The sequence below is a fragment of the Hevea brasiliensis genome, chromosome 11 (assembly GCF_030052815.1).
Source record: "Hevea brasiliensis isolate MT/VB/25A 57/8 chromosome 11, ASM3005281v1, whole genome shotgun sequence".
NCBI lineage: Eukaryota > Viridiplantae > Streptophyta > Magnoliopsida > Malpighiales > Euphorbiaceae > Hevea > Hevea brasiliensis.
In genome coordinates this window covers 79,961,813-79,983,585 of record NC_079503.1, presented here as the reverse complement: position 1 = coordinate 79,983,585, position 21,773 = coordinate 79,961,813, and the positions used below count along the sequence as shown (strand labels likewise).

At 29.3% G+C, this 21,773-nt stretch overlaps 1 protein-coding gene across 1 annotated transcript; it reads left to right on the top strand.

The window, feature by feature from the left end:
* Nucleotides 1-9,086: 9,086 nt before the first annotated feature.
* On the top strand, nt 9,087-11,340 carry LOC110634768 (protein LYK5-like). Its single transcript, XM_058129482.1, has one exon. It carries the CDS (start codon nt 9,296-9,298, stop codon nt 11,183-11,185), a length of 1,890 nt encoding a protein of 629 aa, XP_057985465.1. The 5' UTR covers nt 9,087-9,295; the 3' UTR covers nt 11,186-11,340.
* Nucleotides 11,341-21,773: the final 10,433 nt, after the last annotated feature.

Here is a 21,773-nt window from a genome sequence, read left to right as displayed (position 1 = left end):
AATGGCTCTTATGGACTTAGAACTATTATGAAGTTTTCATGCTTAAAAAAAATGTGATTTATTATGCTTTGACAAATTGTGTTTTACCTTAAGTTTTAAAGTTATTAGTTTTGCACCACTGAGTAATATACTCAGTGATAGCTTCTTTATGCTGTCGCAAGTAAGAGAAAGGAGAAGGCTGCCGAGTGAGAGACTTGGAAGCAGCATTTTGGTATTGTTTGTGGGTATATATTGTAAGTATACCCCTGTAATTTCCTTTTAATGTATTTTGCACCTATATGTATGGATGTACGGACATTGAGCAGTTTGTATTTAAAAGCATTACACTGCTATCACATTTTGAGTTTGTAACTATTTTGTATTTTACTTTGAGACTTATGAAAATATAACTTTTGCAATATTTAGTCTATCTTTATTTCCAATGAATGTTTACATGGAATTTTAACTATTCTCATACAGTTTTCCGCAAAAGAATTGATAAGATAAAAAGTTATGGTTTGTTTTAAAATCCTTTATAGCATAACTAATGGGTTATCTGTAGGCGGAGTTCGGTAATTCATTAGGTATGCTACGGAAACATGTCGTGCCTTACAAGGGATAGGGTGTGACACTATTGAAGGGTCAATCTGTAGAGAAATGCACTAGGAGTTAGAGCGGGGTATGGGCAGCAAGTACCGATATTTGTTTAATATGTAGTTCTTTATTATTATTCTGTATTTTGCAAAATTCGAAGACAAATTTTCTGTGAGAGGAGAAAAATGTAACACTCTGAATTTTTAAATAATTATTCTGTATAGTAACTTGAGCATTGTCTGGTTTGGTGGGCCCAAGAGAGGCCGTATAATGTTGTTGCTATTGTGGGCCTGAGGCCTTGTGTGTTGTGTTTCGTTGAATTTTCATGCAGGAGGTTAGGTCGTTACAAGAAAAACTTTGTCAAAATTTCAACAATACCATAGGATTTATTCTTACTTTTATATATTAAATTAATTGATTAATTCTGTCAGTTAATTGATAGAGGTCAATGTATATATATAGGTGAACAATGTCAGTCAATCTTCTTCTATCTAGTCAGACTAGCTATAGTCGAGTCATTCTCTTAGTTAGTAGATATTTATTTTATTTATAATTTCAATATTATTATACTTTTTGCATGCTCATGCATCACTTATATATATATATATATATATATATATATATAAGTTAAACATTAGGCATGCCCCATATTGCTTTACTTGATGAATACTGTTTTAGTTACTGTGTTTTGATAATCTGGAGCTGTGTGTGTGCGTGTCGGCGTGCGTGTGGTGTGGTGTGATGGATATGGATAGGACGGGCAAATCAACTTGAGCTAGTCTCACTTGGAGCCTAGTCTTTTTTTAGGAAGTTGGGGTGAGTACGACTTTGAATTGATCTTGCTAACCCCGACATATGGATTATTAAGCGAAAGTCCAGCTCGAGTTGATCTCGCTGGTAGGTCTTGGATTAAGAAAGCTGGGTAGGAAGATCAGCTCCTCATATATGTAGGTGTGAGTATGGGTTTGATACGAGTGGGTGAGTGCTCCAGATTATCTTTGATATGACTTAATATAATTTGTATGACTTGTATGAAGATGATGCATTTTATTTCTAAAGATGTATTAGAATTAGATAGTTATAGAAATTATATGTAAAATAAATATTTACTCTCTAATTCGAACGCTTACTTCTGTTCACTATTTTTCCAGGTTACAGGAGAGCTTTTTCCTTGAGTTTAACCTGATTTCATTCTCCATAGGTTTCCTTACTATAAATTTTATGTTTTGTACTGTTAAGTATAAATTCTAGTCTTTCGCATGTGTACAAACATATTATTTAGTTTGGGATTGTAATATCTATTAATTTTGTATTGTAATTTATAAACCTTAAGTATGTGTAATAGTGTGATTGGATTCTTATGATGGTTGAGAGAGCTGAGCTCTCATTAATTTTATTTTAGATTGTGGATGATTGATGGGTGAGCTAAGCTCCCCAAATGTATTTTTATTGAGATTACAGGTTGAGTGAGTTAATAGCTCCCTATTGGATATTCTATTTTATGGTCGGATTCTGTCCGTTTGTTTTCTTGAAATTGAGCTCAATATGAGCTTACTAATGGGTTAGAGAATAATTAGGCTTACTATGGGTTTTAGGGGTTTTATGCCAACCCAAATCCTAGTATCGGTCCAGCTCATTGGATTGGATCACGACAAAAGGGATGGTCAGTTAACATTGATTCTTGGTCTAATATATTGAAGTGTTGAAGTCTCATTTGATAAATTGATAGAACTGTAAGCACAGAATGGAATACCACGTATGTTATCGTGTGGTAGTCAAACCCAAAATTAAGAGTTTCCTATGACCCGCTATTAATTGATTGCCGTCTAGAAATGGCAATCTCAACGTTGAATTAGGACTTGAACGTGCATGCCTAGGCCAACCCCCAATTAATTGCATATGAACATCAACTTTTCTTAATTTCCTTTTATTAGTTGATTGGAGCCCTTGCTATTGCATGGAAGACTTGAGTTTACCCATCTAAAAGGAAGAAGCACTAATTCCGCTGGTCTAATAAAAATTTTCACCAAATAGAATTGCTATTGCATGAAAATGAATGGAATTAACTCCACTGACTGACATGATAAAAATTTTAAAAAGAAAACATATATATAAATTATGAATACTTATTTTCAATTTTTCTTAATTGCAAATTTATTTCTAATTTTTGTCTTTTATATTTGTAATATTAATTTAAATTTCATTTAAAAATTTAAAATTGCCATTAAATAGAATTTTTTTTATTCATCACTCAGACCACCATGAGCGGATTTACATGAAAAGAAGCTCCACTGACTATATATATATATATATATATATATATATATATATATATATATATATATATATATATATATATATAATGACCCTACTAAAAATTTAATAATAAAAACTAATAATTTATTTTTTTTCATATTTTAAAAAATAATTATACAAAAGTTAATATACCATAAAATAAAAAAATTAAAAATAAATTTTTTTTATAAGATTTTAAGTCAATTGAAATTAAAAAAAAAAAATTCGTAATATTGTATTTGAAGAAAATCTTAATTATTTTCTCCAATGTTATTTTTCGTCTTATTCTTATTTTCATATTCACAAGACCTATAATTTTTTTATTTTCCTTCTCTGATCTCTTTATTCTTTTTCATTCCTATCAATTGATTTTGTCTTTTATTTTTTGTTATATTTTTGTGATAAATGCAATATATAATTATTTTTTAATAAAGATGATATATTTTAAATAAAGGAAATATATATCATAACTAAAAATTTATCAAGTCACCAATTTTCACCATTTTAAAGGAAAATTATTTTATGTAGTTATAGATTTATAATTTCAAAAGCTTAACAGTCATTTTAATGAAATGAATAGTGAATTACTTTTTTATAGTATATTTAAATTTGAGTGATTCTTTTCATTTATTATTTTATGAAATTATTTTCTTTTTAATTTTTATTTTTTTCTTGTTACAATTAAATAAAATAAATTATTATTTTTAACCCGACTTTCTCAATTTTCTAGCTTCATCCCCACTCATACTTTAAGGTTTAATTACAAGCTTGACTTTTTTAGTTATTCCATACTTTAATTAAGAGGCTAAGAATATATTTTAAAAAAAAATAAGAAAGATGCTAACAATTCTCCCTCTTAAAAAATTATACAATGAAATTGATATTTGCACAACAATTTTATTATAATTGTTAATTATGATGGGTCTCCCTTTATATATATATGAAATGAATTTTATTCTTGTAACAAGTCTCATTATAAATATAATAATTAAATTTCATATTTGATAAATGAGAAGAAATCTTATAGAGGGTGTTTCATTTAACTACTTATTTTTAACTTTTAACTTAAAATATATTTTTAAACTTATAAGTTAATTTAGAAATAAATAATTAATGGTTTGATGAAACTATTTAAAATTAACTTTTAAATAGTTTAAGTATTTAGTTAAAAGATACTTTTAATAATTTAAAATTTGTCAAAATGACCAATAAAGGCTATATCATTAACTGTTCAGTATAATATTAATATTTTTGAAAATTATTAGAATAATATAATATTTTACATAGTGGGTAATTTAAAATAAGTAGATAAGTTATAAGTAAAATAACTTTGCTTATAACTTCTAACTTATTTTAAATAATTTTTCTAACTTATAAGTGAAATCAAATATTGATTTACTTATGACTTTCTACTTATAAATAGATTTCACTGACTTATAAATTAAATCAAATACCCCCTTACCATTATTTAGTAGGATGGTTTGATTCCTATTTCTATCATAGATTGAATCAACATATTGAATAGTTTGAATAATATGAAAGGGATGGTCAGTTAACATTGATTCTCGGTCTAATATATTGAAGTGTTGAAGTCTCATCTGATAAATTGATAGAACTTTAAGCACAGAATGGAATACCGCGTATGTTATCGTGTGGCAGTCAAACCCAAAATTAAGAGTTTCTATGACCCGCAATTAATTGATTGCCGTCTAGAAATGGCAATCTCAACGTGGAATTGGGACTTGAATGTGCATGCCTCCGCTAACCCACAATTAATTGCAGCGTAACGATATATGAACATCAGCTTTTCTTAGTTTCCTTGTAGTAGTTGATTGGAGCCCTTGCTATTGCATGGAAGACTTGAGTTTACCCATCTAAAAGGAAGAAGCACTAATTCCGCTGGTCTAATAATAATTTCCTAGCTATCATTTTTTCTTTGAATACTTTCCATTTTGTTGTTAGAACTTCACATCACTATACATGCATTTTCAATGCTAAATTAGGTCTTAAACAATGGTTGCGTCGTCTATGTGTGGCTTGATTTTAGATATGTTTTAATGTATTCGGATTGTGACACAATCTAAAATGTTCTATATTGTGACCTAAATGGAATATATTTTATGAGTTCTATAGTAAAAAATGAAGGACATGGACCGATATTGTATTTTCTACCTATTGAAGGAGTATAATGAAAATTTTTGGAAAAAAATTAAGGTTAGGGACGGAGTTAGAAAATTTTTTTTTTTGAAGGGGTCATTGTTATATATAAAAATTAGTTCAAAATATAGTTTACACTCATTGTCTACCATATTATATATTCAAAAATTGCTATAATAGAGTGCAACTAAGCTATAATTTTTTTAGAGAACCAGTACTATAAAATTTATTATATATATGATGACAAATATGTATTTTAATATTTTACATCATCTCTAGCATAATAAAAAATATAAATCATTTTTAGAGGAGGGCAACGATTAGACTTGTTTGGTTTAATTCTATGGTAAAATTCATTTCACTTGCAAATTCATTTACAAATGAATTTCATGATAGAATTTATTTACAAATGAATTTTATATTTGAAATAAATAAAATAAAATAAAATGATTTATAATAAGAGGATAATTTTGTCACTTCAAATATATCTGATTTTAAATTTGAAATTCATTTGTAAATTTTATCAATTTTGAGTAGTGTTTTGGTATAAATGAAATCCATAAAATTTTATGAAATTCATTTATAAATCTAATATTTGAATGTTTGGTTTAAATGAAAATTCATTTGGAATTCTTAATAATCAATTCCATGGAATTTATTATATCTAAACCAAATTCCATCAAAATTGATAGAATTTGTAAATGAATTCCAAAATTTAAAATCATATATATTTCAAGTGACAAAATTATCATTTTTTATATATCATTTTATTTTATTTTATTTATTTTAAACATAAAATTCATTTCATTTGAAATGAATTCTACATCTAATATAAAATATACCAAACAAAGAAATTTATTTGTAAATGAATTCTATTAGGGAATTCATTTGCAAGTAAAATGAATTTCACCTTAGAATTGAACCAAACAAGGTCTTGATGGAATTTGATTTAGTTATAATAAATTCTATAGAATTGATTATTAAGAATTCCAAATGAATTTTCATTTAAATCAAACACCAAAAATTTTAGATTAACAAATCAATTTCACAAAATTTTATGAAATTCATTTATACTAAACACTACCTTAAAATAAACTAAAAATTCTTCCTAAATGCTACCCATATATAAATTTATAATAATTTTAAAAGGCTTGGGGGCCAAGGCCACCCCTTGTCCTCCTCCCCATATTGGGGTTAGAGTTTGAGAATTCTGCACAATTATATTTTATTTTGTAGAACTTTTTATCTCATTTTACCTGTGGATGTAGACATTACGATCAAACTTTATATCCATTTTTTTTTTCTCTATATCGTGATTGTGCAATTGTTGTATCACCCATATTTTTACAGGTTACCTATGTTCTTAGTACAATGATCCCTCATTCTTCAATTTCAAGTTTTCAACCAACACATGAATGCTGAGCTTGGTTGCAAAATTAGCTCAAAATGGAAGGAAAACTCTCTTTAACAGTCAGTTATTTTATTTTTGAGAATTTCTAGCAGGACTCTAAAATAATTTTATTAGTATATAGAGGTACAAGAATAATTTACCTGAAAAAACTTTTACTTACTGAATAAAACAGATGATATTTGCATGTGAACTTTTGCATGATGGAGATGATTCCATGCGAGTGTTGGTGCATTCAGATTTGTGTGGACAAAAATTTCCAATTCCTTTAGTATCTGTTCACATGGTGGGAAGTAATTTTGCATCCAACAATGAAGTATGGAACTCAAGCATTGTCTCCAGGCCAAAAACTAGACTCAACCGATCGAGTTTCTAGGGCATATTACCTAGAGGGCGTAACTGAAAAAAAAAATTACTAAAAGGAGATGACTTACAAGTCATTTACCAAGAGGTGGTGGAAATTGTTGAGTTGGCAGAAAGACAGAGGTAGACTCCATTATAGGTAGCGTCTAGATATTAATAAAAGACTAAAAAAAAAATCAAGGATTGAAATGAAAAAAATAATTAAAAATTAATCTGTCAGCCAGAAGTTGCTTTGGGTAGCGATCAATTGCCATCCTGACAGAGAAGGACTAACTTGTAAATTTTGTGGAATGAAATGTAAAAAAAAAAAAAATTATGGCAGCAAGTAGGGGTGAGCATTACTCGATTCAAATCGAATAAATTGAATTGAATCGTCTTAATTCGATAATTCAGTTTGATTTTTAAGATAATTTAGTTTGGTTCGGTTCAATTTTATATTATAAAAATTTTGATTATTTCAATTCGATTTGGTTTTGAAGAGAAAAAAATCAGTTAAACTTAATCGAACTGAATAATTATATTGATTTTTAAAATGATTTATTTTTATGAGAAATTTATAAATTATATATAATTATATATATAAATTGTTTAACTTCATTGATTAATAGTTATTAAGTTCAACCAAGATCAAAATCAAATCAAATAATTTAAAAATTAAATCTAAATTAAAAAATTAATCAAAAATAAAATTAATCAATTTAAATTAATTGAAAGAGAGTATTTTGATTTAATTTTTTATTTATTTTATATTAATTTAATTTTTATAATTTAATTTAATTTGATTGAAGAGGGTCGATAAACTTTAGCAGCAGAACGCTACATTAGGTAGAGACCAACTGCTGTCACGTGGCAGAGTAGGCGCTACCCTTGAGTGAGAAAGACCTTTGGGATAAAGCTGCCAAAACTCTTCACCTAAATCTTTGAATATTTTTGTGGCATCACTTGTACATGCCCTATAACCCACGTTATCTTATGATATAATAATATTAAAAATCAAAGAGATTTGACTATCCGCTTCTTTTATTCTAAAAAAAAAAAACTATTTATTAATTAAAAGCTGCTTCACTTGCCGTGCCTGGGGTGCTACACCTAGTCTCTAGAAAGAAGAAATTGCTGCAGGAAATGGGAATTTGCAATTGGTTGGAAACATACATTCTATGACTAACCACACACAGAGTCCTATGATAAATTTTATATGGTTGATTAATTTAGAAAAGAAAAAAGAAAACTTTTTATTGATTTTCTTTCTGGTTTTGTTGCATCATTTTATTAATATAATTATAATACAGAAAAGTAAAGCTGAAAAACTGCAACTTGAGCTTGATATTTTTCAGTCACCTTTGTTTGTACTCCACCATTTCTATCTTCTTTATTTTTCTTCCTTTCCTTTTTTTTTTTTTAATGCTTATTCTATTATTATTCAGCTTTTTATTGTGTAGTCCAAGCTACCGTTGACTACCACATTTGGACAGCTTGTTGGATTTATCAGTTGTTTACATCCCAACAAGGAAAAAAAAGAGAATGCTTCAACAACTGGGTTGGGTATATTTTGCAGACAGTTAATTACTTCTGACTCAGCTGTACACGGTATTATTAGAAACTATGGCTGTGCCACCTTAGGTATGTGGGTTGATAGTCCAACAGCTAGATTTTATTATGGGCAGCGCTCAACTGATGACTCTCATTGGCTGGCAGGCAGACGCTTCTTAGGTAGAATCCTGATGCTGCTTTTTTCATTTCAGTCCATTTCTTTTCATGTTTTACAGATTAGTCCATTTACTTTTTTATAAATATGTGCATGAGAGAATATTCTTGTATCAAAGTGATAGTTGATCGCTACTTTGATAGTATCCAGCTGATAGATTCATTTTTATTTTTTTTTTCCGATCCTCAAATAATTTTTAATTTTTTCTAATACCTAAATATTACCTATAATAAAAGAAATTATTAGGTACACTTAGTACACATGCATCATCTCTCATAATCATATAAGATTCACATTCTATATTATACAAAAGGCCTACTCTCTCTCTCTCTCTCTCAGCAATTCTCGCCCCCTTTTATCTATATTGCAGGAAGGGTCCTCTCTCTCTCTCTCTCTCTCTCTCTCTCTCTCTCTCTCTCTCTCTCTCTCTCTCTCTCTCGTAAATAACTTATAGGTTACTCCTTTTGATAATTTTTTTTTTCACTTACTCCCTCTAGTCTCTCTCGTAAATAACTTATAGGTTACTCCTTTTGATAAATTTTTTTTTCACTTACTCCCTCTAGGTAATTTGCCCGAGTTTCTACAAGTCTTTAATTTTCCGTTTTTCTCACGACTTTGCAAAGACTAACTCTTTAGTTTTGGATTAGTCTTTGGATTGGAATACTCTCTTTAGAGTTTGGACTTTGTGTTTAATGAAAAAGGATGCTGCTTAAATGGCAGAGCAGCCAAGCCCAATAACTCGTCTCTTCACTGCTATCAATCTCCTAATTCAGTACCATTGAATAGCGATTGCCATGAAAGTGTGCATACCCTTTGAGATTTGTCCTCCCTGTATGTCTTACAAATTCTTTTCTATCTTGGTTTTGCTTCTTCAGTTAATTTTGCAGTTTGGTCTCCTGAAAGCTCAACAAGCATATTTAGCCAACCATCAACTGGACTGTGATGATTGGACTCCTGGCACCAAAGGCTATTTGTGTAATGGCGTACAATCATCCTGCCAGTCCTACGTCACTTTCCAATCAAACCCTCCTTATACCTCTCCTGTCAATATCGGCTATCTGCTGGGCACGCAAGGGGATGCAACCCGCATAGCCTCCATGAACAACATCTCTTCTGATGTGGCCAAAATTCCTGCCCAGAAGCAAGTGGTAGTCCCTGTCAATTGCTCTTGTTACAAAGGCCTTTATTACCAGCACAATGCCACTTACCGGCTCAAAGATGAGAATGAGAACTATTTTACATTGGCCAATGATACCTACCAGGGTCTCACCACCTGCCAGGCATTGAGGGAGCAAAACCCTTATGATATGTATAATTTATATGCAGGTTTGGATATCCATGTTCCTTTGAGATGTGCTTGCCCTACGTCCAACCAGACTGCTTTTGGTGCGAAGTACATGCTGACCTATATGCCCACTTGGGACGACGACGTTTCTAAGATTGCCCAATTGTTCAATGTTAGTGAACAAAATGTACTTGATGCAAACGAGTTATTGGAAGATGACCTGATTTACCCATTTACGCCAATTCTAGTTCCTATCTCAAGTGAACCCTCAATGATCCCATCACCCCCATATTCTCCACCTCCAACACGGTCTCCACCAGTGGACGTCGTTCTTGTCTCAGAATCCAACTCTTCCAAGAAGGGGGTGTATGTGGGTGTTGGAATTGGAGCTGGCTTGCTTATTCTTGTTACCTTTTCTGCACTTTCATATTGGTATTTTCATTCTCCTCTTCCGTCTCATCAAAAACCTCAGGAAGCCATTGCATCCAAAAATAATGATCTCCCTATTACTTATGAGGGAATTCAACATTCCATCGAGTCCTTGATCATCTACAAATTTGAGGACATACAATCTGCCACGGGCTATTTCAAAGAAGAGAACAAGATTAAAGGTTCTGTTTACAAGGGATCCTTTAAGGGCGATCACGCTGCTGTGAAGGTGATGAAAGGAGACGTTTCCGGCGAGATCAACATGCTCAAGAAGATAAATCACTCTAACATTGCTAGGCTCTCTGGTTTCTGTGTACACGACGGTTTACAGAATGGCTCGCTGGAGGATTGGCTCCACTCTGGTAAGAATAATCAAACTTCTTGCGCCTTGTCATGGAAGCAGAGACTACAGATTGCCTATAATGTAGCTGATGCCTTCAATTACCTTCATAACTACACCACCCCTCCCTTTGTTCATAAAAACTTGAATACCAGTAACGTTCTGTTAGATGGTGACATTAGAGCCAAGATTGTCAATTTCGGGCTTGCAAGAAAGCTAGCCAACGATGGACAAGGCGCCACCTGGTTGACAAGACATGTGGTTGGCACCCATGGTTATATGGCTCCGGAGTACCTTGAAAATGGACTGATTACCCCAAAATTAGATGTATTTGCATATGGGGTTGTGATACTGGAGCTGTTATCTGGGAAAGAGGCCGTTATCGATGATTCAAATGGGGAAGAAAAGATGCTTTTTACATTGATAAGTCAGGTGCTTCGAGAAGACAGCGTGGGAGAGAAACTCCATGCCTTCATCGATCCTTGCATAAGGGATGAGTTACCACTACACTTGGCTTTTTCCATGGCCCAACTGGCTAAAAGTTGTGTTGCTCATGATCCGAATGCTCGCCCCTCTTTTCTTCAACTCTTCACGACCTTATCAAAAATGGTATCTTCTTCGCTGAATTAGGATCCACCAGCAGGTGAGCCGTGATTGTCCCACTACCCCGTGGCGACAGCCGCCAGATTATAAATAACATGTAATGATAATATCTTAATAATTTTTCTAACTTATTGTCTTATCCTTTAGAATTTCTGTGAATTTAACGCTTAAGATGAGTTGACAAGGAGTCATTTGTGTCATTTAAACTTTCATGTGCATTATATCAACGGATTACGTCTGATTGATATCCTAAGCAAAACCAAAAATCAGAAACTTCAGAAACATTATGTGAAAAGAAAACTTATTGGTATCATGAACAAGAATAGGCATAATCCCTTGAGCGGTGCAGGAAATTCATGCACCCCCAGCTCTCAGTAAATTTCATAATTTGCAAGCCAACCTCAGTTCTGTTTGGCCTAGCAATCGTAAATTTCATGAACATGCTTGGAAGAATATTGCTGGGCCTTAATGGGCCGGGTTAAAAAAATAATATGAACATGCTTGTTGACTATCAAGTGATCTATGAATGCAGACCACTCTAATTGGTGGTTTGGTGCTTTCACAATACTTTTTTAACATCATTTTGTACATTATGTTAACATAATAAATAGAGAAAATTATTATTTAATTTTTATATTTTAATAAAATTAATTATTTGGTCTCTAAACTATTTAATCTCTATGTCAAATTTTTCATTACTCATACCATTCATACGATTATTTAGTTTCTCTATTTTAAAGAAATTAATTAATTGATATATGTATTTTAAAAAATATAATTATTTAATCCTTCTATTTTAGTGAAACTAATTAATTGATTGGTTCATTTATTTGAAAAAATATATTCTTAGATAAAAATAGAAATTTTATTATATGAAGACTAAATCTTAATTTACATTTTTTTAAAATTTCTAATTCTTTGAATATTATTTTTATATTTTCTCTACTTAGAAATCATTTTTCTTAATTATTTAAAAATTTAAAAAAACTAATTAACTTTTTTGTGTAGACAACTTACACTATTTTAATTGACAAATGAAAAACAAATAGAGAATAAGAAGGAGAAAGGTGTGGATGTAGAGGGTAAAAAATGGAGAGAGAAATAAGAAAGGATCATAAAGAAATAAGGGGGGATAAAAAATAATTATGAAACTAAATAATTAACAGAGTAAAATTACAGGGACTAATTAATATAGTTTTTTAAAATATAGATACTAACTAATTAGTTACACTAAAATAGATGGACTAAATAGTAGGTTGACCAATATTTATTAATGAAAAATTTGACGGTAGGACTAAATAAATTAATAAAAGTTTTTACAGGGACTAATAGTATATTTTTTAAAAAATATAGAAATCAAATAATTAATTTTATTAAAATATAAAAATTAAATAATAATTTTTCTTAATAAATAATAACAATTAACATATTTACATATCAAAATAACATATAAAATAATAAATAATATATATTCTCCCATCAGAGGAGCATAAGGGCAATTCTATATTTAATCATGCGGCACATTTCTCAATTTCCCTTACCTTGTCAGTTCCTTGGAGATTGTTTTAAAAGGGAGGTGCTTCTTATGGAGTTTCGCAATTTTTATGAGCAAAGGGTTTCTTGGCTTGATGATATTTTGGTCTCTAGGTGCTCTTTGTATTGATCTTTATATATATATATATATATATATATATAATATAGCTTTGTAATTTTTTTTTCCCCAAAGACAATAGATTCATTGATAACAAGGAATTGAGTACAAGACCAAATTTTTATGGAAGGCCCAAATACATAGCCCATACCAGAAAGCTATAGACATAGAAAAGAGGCTCCAAAACCAAAAGCCAACAGAGGCCCAACAACTCATCCTAGCGCAAACCCAGACAAATGCACGGAAGAAAGCTGAGAAGCAACAACACCACTTGGCTTCTTTCTCCATCGGGACAACCTATTGATCAGAAGCAAAAACAAGCAAAAAGTCCGAGGCTAGCACCACCAATAAGCATAGTCTTCCAAAAACGGCAGCAGGGCCTCAAACACAATGAACAACAGGTCCAAACTTTGCCATTTGTGGTAAAAGTGGATGGCTAGAGCTTAAACAGCGACTTCACCTTCAGTGGTTAGATGGTCATTACAAGCACGCCAACTATACGACCCCTAAGTTACCTATCCTCATGGCATCTCTACCGTCCTCACAAGGCTGACTCAGAGAAAAAGGTAAGCCCACCTAAAATTACTCAAGCTCTGGCTGGCGAAGAAATAGTAAGCGTAGGTTGAAGATAGATCACTCACCATAAAACCACAAAACCTGCTAAAAAAAAAAAAAAAAAAACAACGAAAACTATCTACGAACCTGCTTGAAGGGGTAAGGGAGATACCCAAGTCCGAGTAGAGAAAGGAGAGCTGCCCCCTACCTAGAAAGGGTAGGAGACGACTGACTAAATCAGCAAAAATGAGGGACCCTAGTCTTTAAGAAATGGAATTTCAAGTTATTGACTATATGTATTGTGTAAATAGGTACCTTATACTATGTAAATTAGTGTGAAATTGTTATTAAAAACTTTAAGTTATGAGCTTTATGCACATTACTAAGGACTTGGTGATAATTCTTGTTAATAATATATTTTAAATTTTTAATAACATATTTAATAACATATATATAACTTACAAAGCATGAAGTTAAAAGCCTAGATTTATTATAGCATAACCACTTGCTTGCTTGATACATATTTAATCTTCCTCATCTATATTTCGTTATATGTGATGTTTAAATATAAACTCCACTATAATGTGAATTTAATGACTGTAATTAAGGACCCATGATTGTTAAAATGTTTATATCTTTTGATAATGCTTAATTAATTGATAAGCTCTATAGGGATGACTTAACCTTGTGTTTCATGTGAAAGGGAAAAGAAAGAAATTAAATAGGAGAATATAAAGGAGGAGATTGGTGTTTTCACCTATTTGAGATTAGAGGTAATAGAGAGGAAAGGGTAAATAAGAAATGATAATATTTACGAACAATTTCTTAATATAATTTTTTAATTAAAAATTTTATGAAATAGAATATAATTGTAAAATTGTGTTTGTTTAATAAAGTTGACTAATATAATTAGATTTTAAGAGTGTTTGATTTAACTTTTAGATACACTTAATAGTTCACAGACATTTAAACAAGTGAACCAACCTATTTAATATAACTATCAAAATTACAAATGATAGTCGATAGATTATAATTAGCTATTAATTATTAGCTGATAGTTGCATTCAAAGGCTAAACTAAATAGAATTTTGAATAATTATGCATGCCACAGTTGGGAGATTGATTCATTAGTGAGAAAATTAGTGTTTTTCCCTTTTGTTGTAACTCTTGAGTGTAAGAAAAAAAATTCCGAGATCAACATCCATAGAATAAAGTTATTTTTTACTCGAACTTAATCTTTATGCTAATTATGGAGATATGCATCTACACTCCAGTTAACCTAGTAGGCAAAAAAAGATGAGTGAGATAGGAATGCCGATACATAGGAGGGATGACAATAGATAAAGTTTTTGTGGGTATTCGATCTAATCGAATTTTTAATATGATGAATTTGGATGGTAAATAATTGGTTTTGGATTAGGTTTAGGTTTAAAGAATAGTACCCATAATGAGTTTGAGTCGAGTTCGAATTTTTCATATTGGATATTAGTTACCCGAACCTGTTTATATAAATACTCAATTAAATATAAAATATATTTTTTTTATAATAATATTTAAAAATTTATATTTTTTTATTTTAAATAAAATAGAATTTAGATATTTTGTGAAATTATTAAATTTTAAAATATAAATTATTAATAAAAATAATTTTATGTAGATTATTAATTAAAATATATAAATTAAAAAAGTTCGGATAGTTTTCGGGTAATAATAATTAGATTTGGAATGAATTCGAGTTTTGAAAATATTAATTGGGTTCGAATTTAGTTAGAATAATTTTCACGATACCATACTCGTTGCCATTCTTAATAAATAGGTTATTCACAAAAATTATTTTATTCAAATATGAATTCAATTAATATTTTTAATATTCAAACTCATTATAAACTCAATTAAAATTCTTTTAAACTACCTAAATCCATTTAAACCCAATTATTAGTACTCAAATTATGTCGAAATCCATTTAACTTTATATATTTTAATTAATAATTTATATAAAATATAATTTTTTAATAATGTTTTAAATTTTAAAAATTTAATAATTTCATAAAATATTTAAATTCTATTTTTTAAATATATATATATATATATATATATAATTATTTATTTATATAAACGATTCATATGACAAATATTCAACATATAAAATCTGAACCTAACATAATTCCTCATATCCAAATACGTCTTAAATTTGATTATACCTTATTTAAACCAGTTCTAATAGAATTCAATCGAATTGAATATTCAAAAATAGTAGACTCATTGCCATCCCTATTATAAGGTTGAGGGATAAATTGCATCAATTATCTCTCAACTTATGTCGTTGTTTCATTTCAGTTACTTAACTTTATTTTATTAAAACAAAATCATTCAATTTTAGTTTTATTTTAGAAAAAGTCCTCCCAATCTCAAGTAACAGGTTTCAAGGTAAATAAAAAATTATCCTTTTACCCTCTTTTTCTTTTTTACCCTTATGATTAAAATTAATTAATAATTATTATCAATAAAATTATTTTATTTTAACTAAATTTATTAATTGCATATATGTTATTTATTATTAATTAAAATTTAATTTGTAGCAACCTGGAAGAATAATAATAATAATAAAAATAAATTTTAAATTTTAAAATAATATTTTATTAATATATGATATTTATCAATATTTTAGTTTTATATAAAAAATAATCAGTAAATAATAATTTATTGATTTATTTTGATTAAATATTAATTTAATATTAGTTAAAGAAAAAAGAAAAAAAAAACCTAGAAACCTGCTACAGGTTAAAGGGATTTTTTTTTTTGAAACAAAACTAAAATTAAGAGATTTTATTTTAATAAATTAAAGTTGAATAACTGAAATAAAATAATCACCTAAAATGAGAGACAATTAAACCTGCCATTACTAATTTCTAGCAAACAAATCAAAAAAAAAATCAAAAACTAATTTCTCTTCAAAGATTATTAGCAAAGAAAAATAATTGAACTAAATATTGAACAAAAATCTTACTTTGGTAACACAGTTGCCTTTAGAGCCAAGAACAGTATAGTCAATAGTTAATTATTAGATATACCGGAAGCACTGAAAAATAGTACTCCCTCTTTCACAAAAAAGTGAACCCTTTCTATAATATAGAGAATGAGTCCTACATAATTATGAGAGATGATAAATGTGCACCCGATGTACCTAATAATTTCTCATAGCCAATTCATAAAATCAATCACAAGCGCATGTGAGCCATTGCTTCTTGCGTCCACGCTCCACCAATATTAGGGGAATCATCATGCAAAACTAAATGAAAAGCCTTTGCTTCATTCTCTCCCATAATTTTCTTAATCATAGCTTTACACTTTGCCTTGGTGATATCCTGCTTGGTCGAAATTGCTCCATGGATAGGTGTAATACTAACCAAGTAGATGCAATTACAAGGCTTCTAACAGGAATAGACTCAATTGCCACTTGCCTCCAACCGCCATGGACATGTAGAGGTTGAGAACGACGAAAGAGGAGTGGAGAAAGTGGACCAATATAACCCAAAATTGAAAGCAGATAGAAGAACCCATGAAAATTTAAACAAAAATTAAAAAAAAAAAAAAGGACAGTGAGATAACCAAAACCATGAAATTTTGAATTAAACAATTAAATTTAAGTATCAGTTCTATACCTAGACAGGAAAGAGTGTAGATCATTCTTTTTAATATATGTACTCGTGAAATTTAATTTTTTATATATAATTTTTTGTTAACTTTTTATATATGATATATCATAGTATTATAAATTTTATATTTAATTAATTAAGTTAAAATATTAATTTTAATTAATTATATGGATAAAAATATTTATTAATTTAAAATGATTATATTTTTTATTGGATCATATTTTTATGAAAGTCATGTGTTATATATAATAATAACATAATTATAAACTTAAATGTAATATAATAAAAAAATTAATATAATAATAAGTTTTAAAAATATAAATGGGTGAAAATGTTTAAAAATTAAATTAAATTAATACAAATACAAGTTAGTTCATTAAATTAAATTTATTCAAATTTTGTTATTTTATTTTTTTTAAATAAGTTGAATTTGCCTACATTATATTTTTTTATAACTTAAAATAATATCAGTTTGCGTATTATGTTTGTATAGCTAAATTAATCTGAAAATTATTTATAAAATTAGAAAATAGGATAATTTCTAAATTTTATTTTATAATTTAATGCATTATCGTTATAAAATTTTTAATTTCTTTATATTGATACATTTTAATTTTATATTGTTATATTGCTTAATATAAATAATTTTAAAACTTATTTAATATATCAGTTAATATATTTAATAATTATTCTAATTTTTAAAATTATAGATTATATTATATATGTTATAAATATATTAAAAATATAAATATAATTATATAATTAATACTCTCAAATAATCAAATTTTAGTGACATAGTTTCATCTCTAATTTATATTATTAACAATAAATATGTGCAGCTGTCACTCCAGATTATTTTATTGATATTTCAATAAATAATATAAATAATAAAGGGCATTATTGACAATGTTAATGTTCCACTTCATACATTTATATATATTATAGATAGATTATGGATTAATAATATATATATTTTTTATTTTAATTAATTATTTCTTATAAAATTATATATTTAATTTTTTTTTTCAATCTTCAATGATTAAAGAACCGTTATTTAAATTTACTTTATAAATTTCACACAAGATAATGTAAAATCTCATTACAATAAGATTATTGGAGTTGGAGCCTTTCTTTAAATTTTAACTGATATTAGGTAGAATTAAGAATTTTAAATTTATATAAACTCTAAAAATAAGAATTTTAAATTTATATAAATTTTAAAATTAATTTAAATAATAAATTATAATTATAATTAATTTAAAAAATGAAGCCCAATTTTAACAAACTTAATATCCCCCTTCCTCCTATACATATACACATAAGAATTAATAGATAATATTGATGCGTCCCTACCGCAAGTGCACGGGTCGTACAAGTAGTATAGAAAAGATATCGATCCCACGAGGAGTTGTGTTAATGATTGAATTTTTGATATAAAAAGTTGAGTAAATTGAAGTATTTTTGAAATTGAAGTAATGAATTGATGGGTAATGGAGTATGAAATCTAAATATGCAAAATTAATATTCTCTTCGACAATGTATTAATTAAACTAAGATTGCATCAAATTGAAATAAGCAAGTTCAAATATGGCGATATTCAAAATGGCAAGTAATTAAATTCGATTAGAAATTAACAATGATAAAAAGGCGATTCCGGAGTTCGGGATTTCATATTCGAGCTATTTTGGGATTTTAAATTAGTTATCCAATCTTATGAAACTTATGGGTTTTAAGGAGATTAATTCTTAAATCCTTTGAATTCCCTTTCGAGTGAGACAAAGAGTGCCTTAATCAAACTAATCCTACTTTCGTGGAGTTAGAATTAATTAAGACCCATTAAGTGCTTTAATTAATCTGTGAATCCTCTTAATCCTTAGCCTATTTCTAGGTCTAAGTTAATTAAGTCCAATTTCTTGATTATCTATCTCAAGGCCTTCTCCTTTCGGTGCTTCAACCATGGATTAAGAACATCACTTAATGGGATCCTACACTAAGCATGTCATTAAGCATACAAGAAATGAATAAAACTCATTAAGACCACAAAATATGGATTACCCAATCAAAATCCACAAAACATCTCAAATATTACAACCCTTACTCCAGAATCAAAAGTAAACTACTCACTATCCATAATGCTTACAAGATATAATGAGTTTAAATGGAAATAAAGCTTTAATCTAAGCTAAGAAATAAGAAATTAAACACTAGAAGTATAGAAAAATATAAGGGAAGAAAGAAATCTGCAAATCTTGGTTGAAAATGGTGTGGAAGGTGAAAGTGACTCTTCAAATTCTGCCTCTACTCTCCTTTCCTTTTCTGCTCCTTGTCTCTTCTAAAATGGGAAATGAGACTATTTATATCCTTTTTTTTCTGACATGGAGCCCTAAAATGGTATGTTCTAGGAGGAATTATCTGAGGGAATCTTCTGCCAGCTCATTAATGAACTCTTTATGGGACTGCATAAGTGGACTGCATAAGTTATGCAGTCCCTTATGCGATTTCACGATTCTGGTTCACTTATGCGAAACTGCATGACTTGGTGCATAGGCTATGCACAATTCCGTGAAGGTGCATAAGGGAGGCGAGAATGTGCATAAGCTATGCAGTCTCCTTATGCACATTTCGGCTGGTTCTGGAACAGTGATCTTTCTCCTTATGCAGATCTGCATAGCTTATGCGGCAAGTTATGCACAGTTTGGTCCATGCATATTTCAGCTTGAAAACTTGTTTTTGACATCTTTGGCTATAGGAGACACTCCTCAATGGCAAAATTCTCTTCAGTCCTTCAAAAACACCATTTTTCCTACAAAAAAAAGTAAAAATTACAAATTAATCCAAAATTGACAACTATGAAAAACTAACTAATTAACTAATGAAATTAGCTAAAAATGATTAATAATCAAATAAAAATGGCTATGAAATTAAACCTAAATGATTATGCAAAATGTATGCATCAAATACCCCGAAACTCAAGCTTTTGCTTGTCCTCAAGCAAACTTTAAAATGTGATGCAAAATTTTTAGGGGTGCCTTGTCCAAAGAGCTATGAAAATTACCTATTAAAGTAACTAAACACACATTTAGCCATACCATCAATCCATATACCCATCCTTCAAGATGCAAAGAATTTAATGCTTATCCAAGCTTTTACCGCTTAGCCATCAAGTCAATTATCGTTCAAAATCCCCAAACCAACCAATCAAAAGAGAGAGTCATGCTCAAAAGGAATTCTAGAACAATCAATAGTCAAAGTGTCTCTATATAGAATGATGGAATTAAATGAATGAATGGATAATTTTCCAATCCCATAGGCAAATTCCCTACTCCTATCTCCACTAATGTAGCAAGTACTATCAAGAGATCAAAGGTCTTTTTAGGGATGTAATGAGGCTATGGGGTTCAAAATGAGGCTAAGAAGAAAAATGGGTAAAAAGGATTCAAAGCATGAGAATATTTTCAATCTTGACAACATAAGGTACACTTCTTATTTTATTATATTTTTTCTCTTTTTTTTTTAATATACATATGGAGGAGAGAAATACACAATGAGAATTGTCAAGTGCTAGCATATTTTACAAAACACATAAAAATGGAGGGACATTTTGATACTTTAACTTGTATTTTGCATTTTCTTTTGATGATTGTCCCTAAAATTGCCACCCCCAAACTCATTTCTTTTTAATACTTTGGGTGGATTTCTTTCATTTTGAATGACAATGGTGAAAAGCACATATACTAGCACTTTTACAAAATGACAAGTACTTCTTCTCCCTTTTATTGTATATATATATATATATTTTTTATTATTTTTTTTTAGAAAGTGTACCTAATATTCAATATTATTCTCATGAAAAGGGTTGGAGTGTTTGGTTCATTGGCTAGGTAGCAATAAGAGTTTCAAGAAAAATTAGGAAAAAAAAAAAAGGTTCAAAGGGGTTTGCAAGGGTTAATTTTAATTAGGAAAAAGGCCAAAGGTTTAAAATGAGAAGGTTTAAATCAAAGAATGCCTAATCATCTCTCTTTTCAAGTATAAGCTGGTATTTCGCCTTGAAAGGTTTAGAAAATTTGTTCTAGGATTGGTGAGACATAATTTGACTACCTTATATCTAATAACTCCCTCTAAACACTTCCATCTCCAAATGACTAGTTGGGTGGCTTTTTGGCTAAGAAGATATAAGCAAGGGGTAGACACTTCAAAACCTTGCACCTTTTAGGAAACTTTCAATCCACAAACCCAACTAAAAGGTGAGTCAAATCACTCTCATAGGCATCTTTTCAATACTCAAGGGATTTGGCAAAAGATTTTAATGCATGATGCATGATTCCTAAAATAAGTAATGCATTAACTAAATGGAGGAAGTCTATTTGTCTATTTGTATATGTGCTAAGTGATGTATAATGTGTATGTAAATGTGTAATGTGTGTGTATGTATGGATGTATATGTAAAATATTTACAATATATGTAAATGGAATGGGATGAGATGTTCCTATACTCAAAATGTGAAAAATGAAGCAAAAAGCAAAAATCAAAATGTGTACCCCCAAACTCAAAATTGGACATTGTCCTCAATGTCTCAAGTAGTAGATAACCAAAACGCAAAGCAAATAATATTGACCAGGAATTGTAAAAATTAAGAGCAAAAGGAAAGAGTTACCTGGTATGGAGCAGAGGAGAATTCAAGATATAAAGAAATGCATAAGAAGCTGCACAGGTTATGCAGAGTTAAATGCTGTCCAGATCAAGTGCATAAGT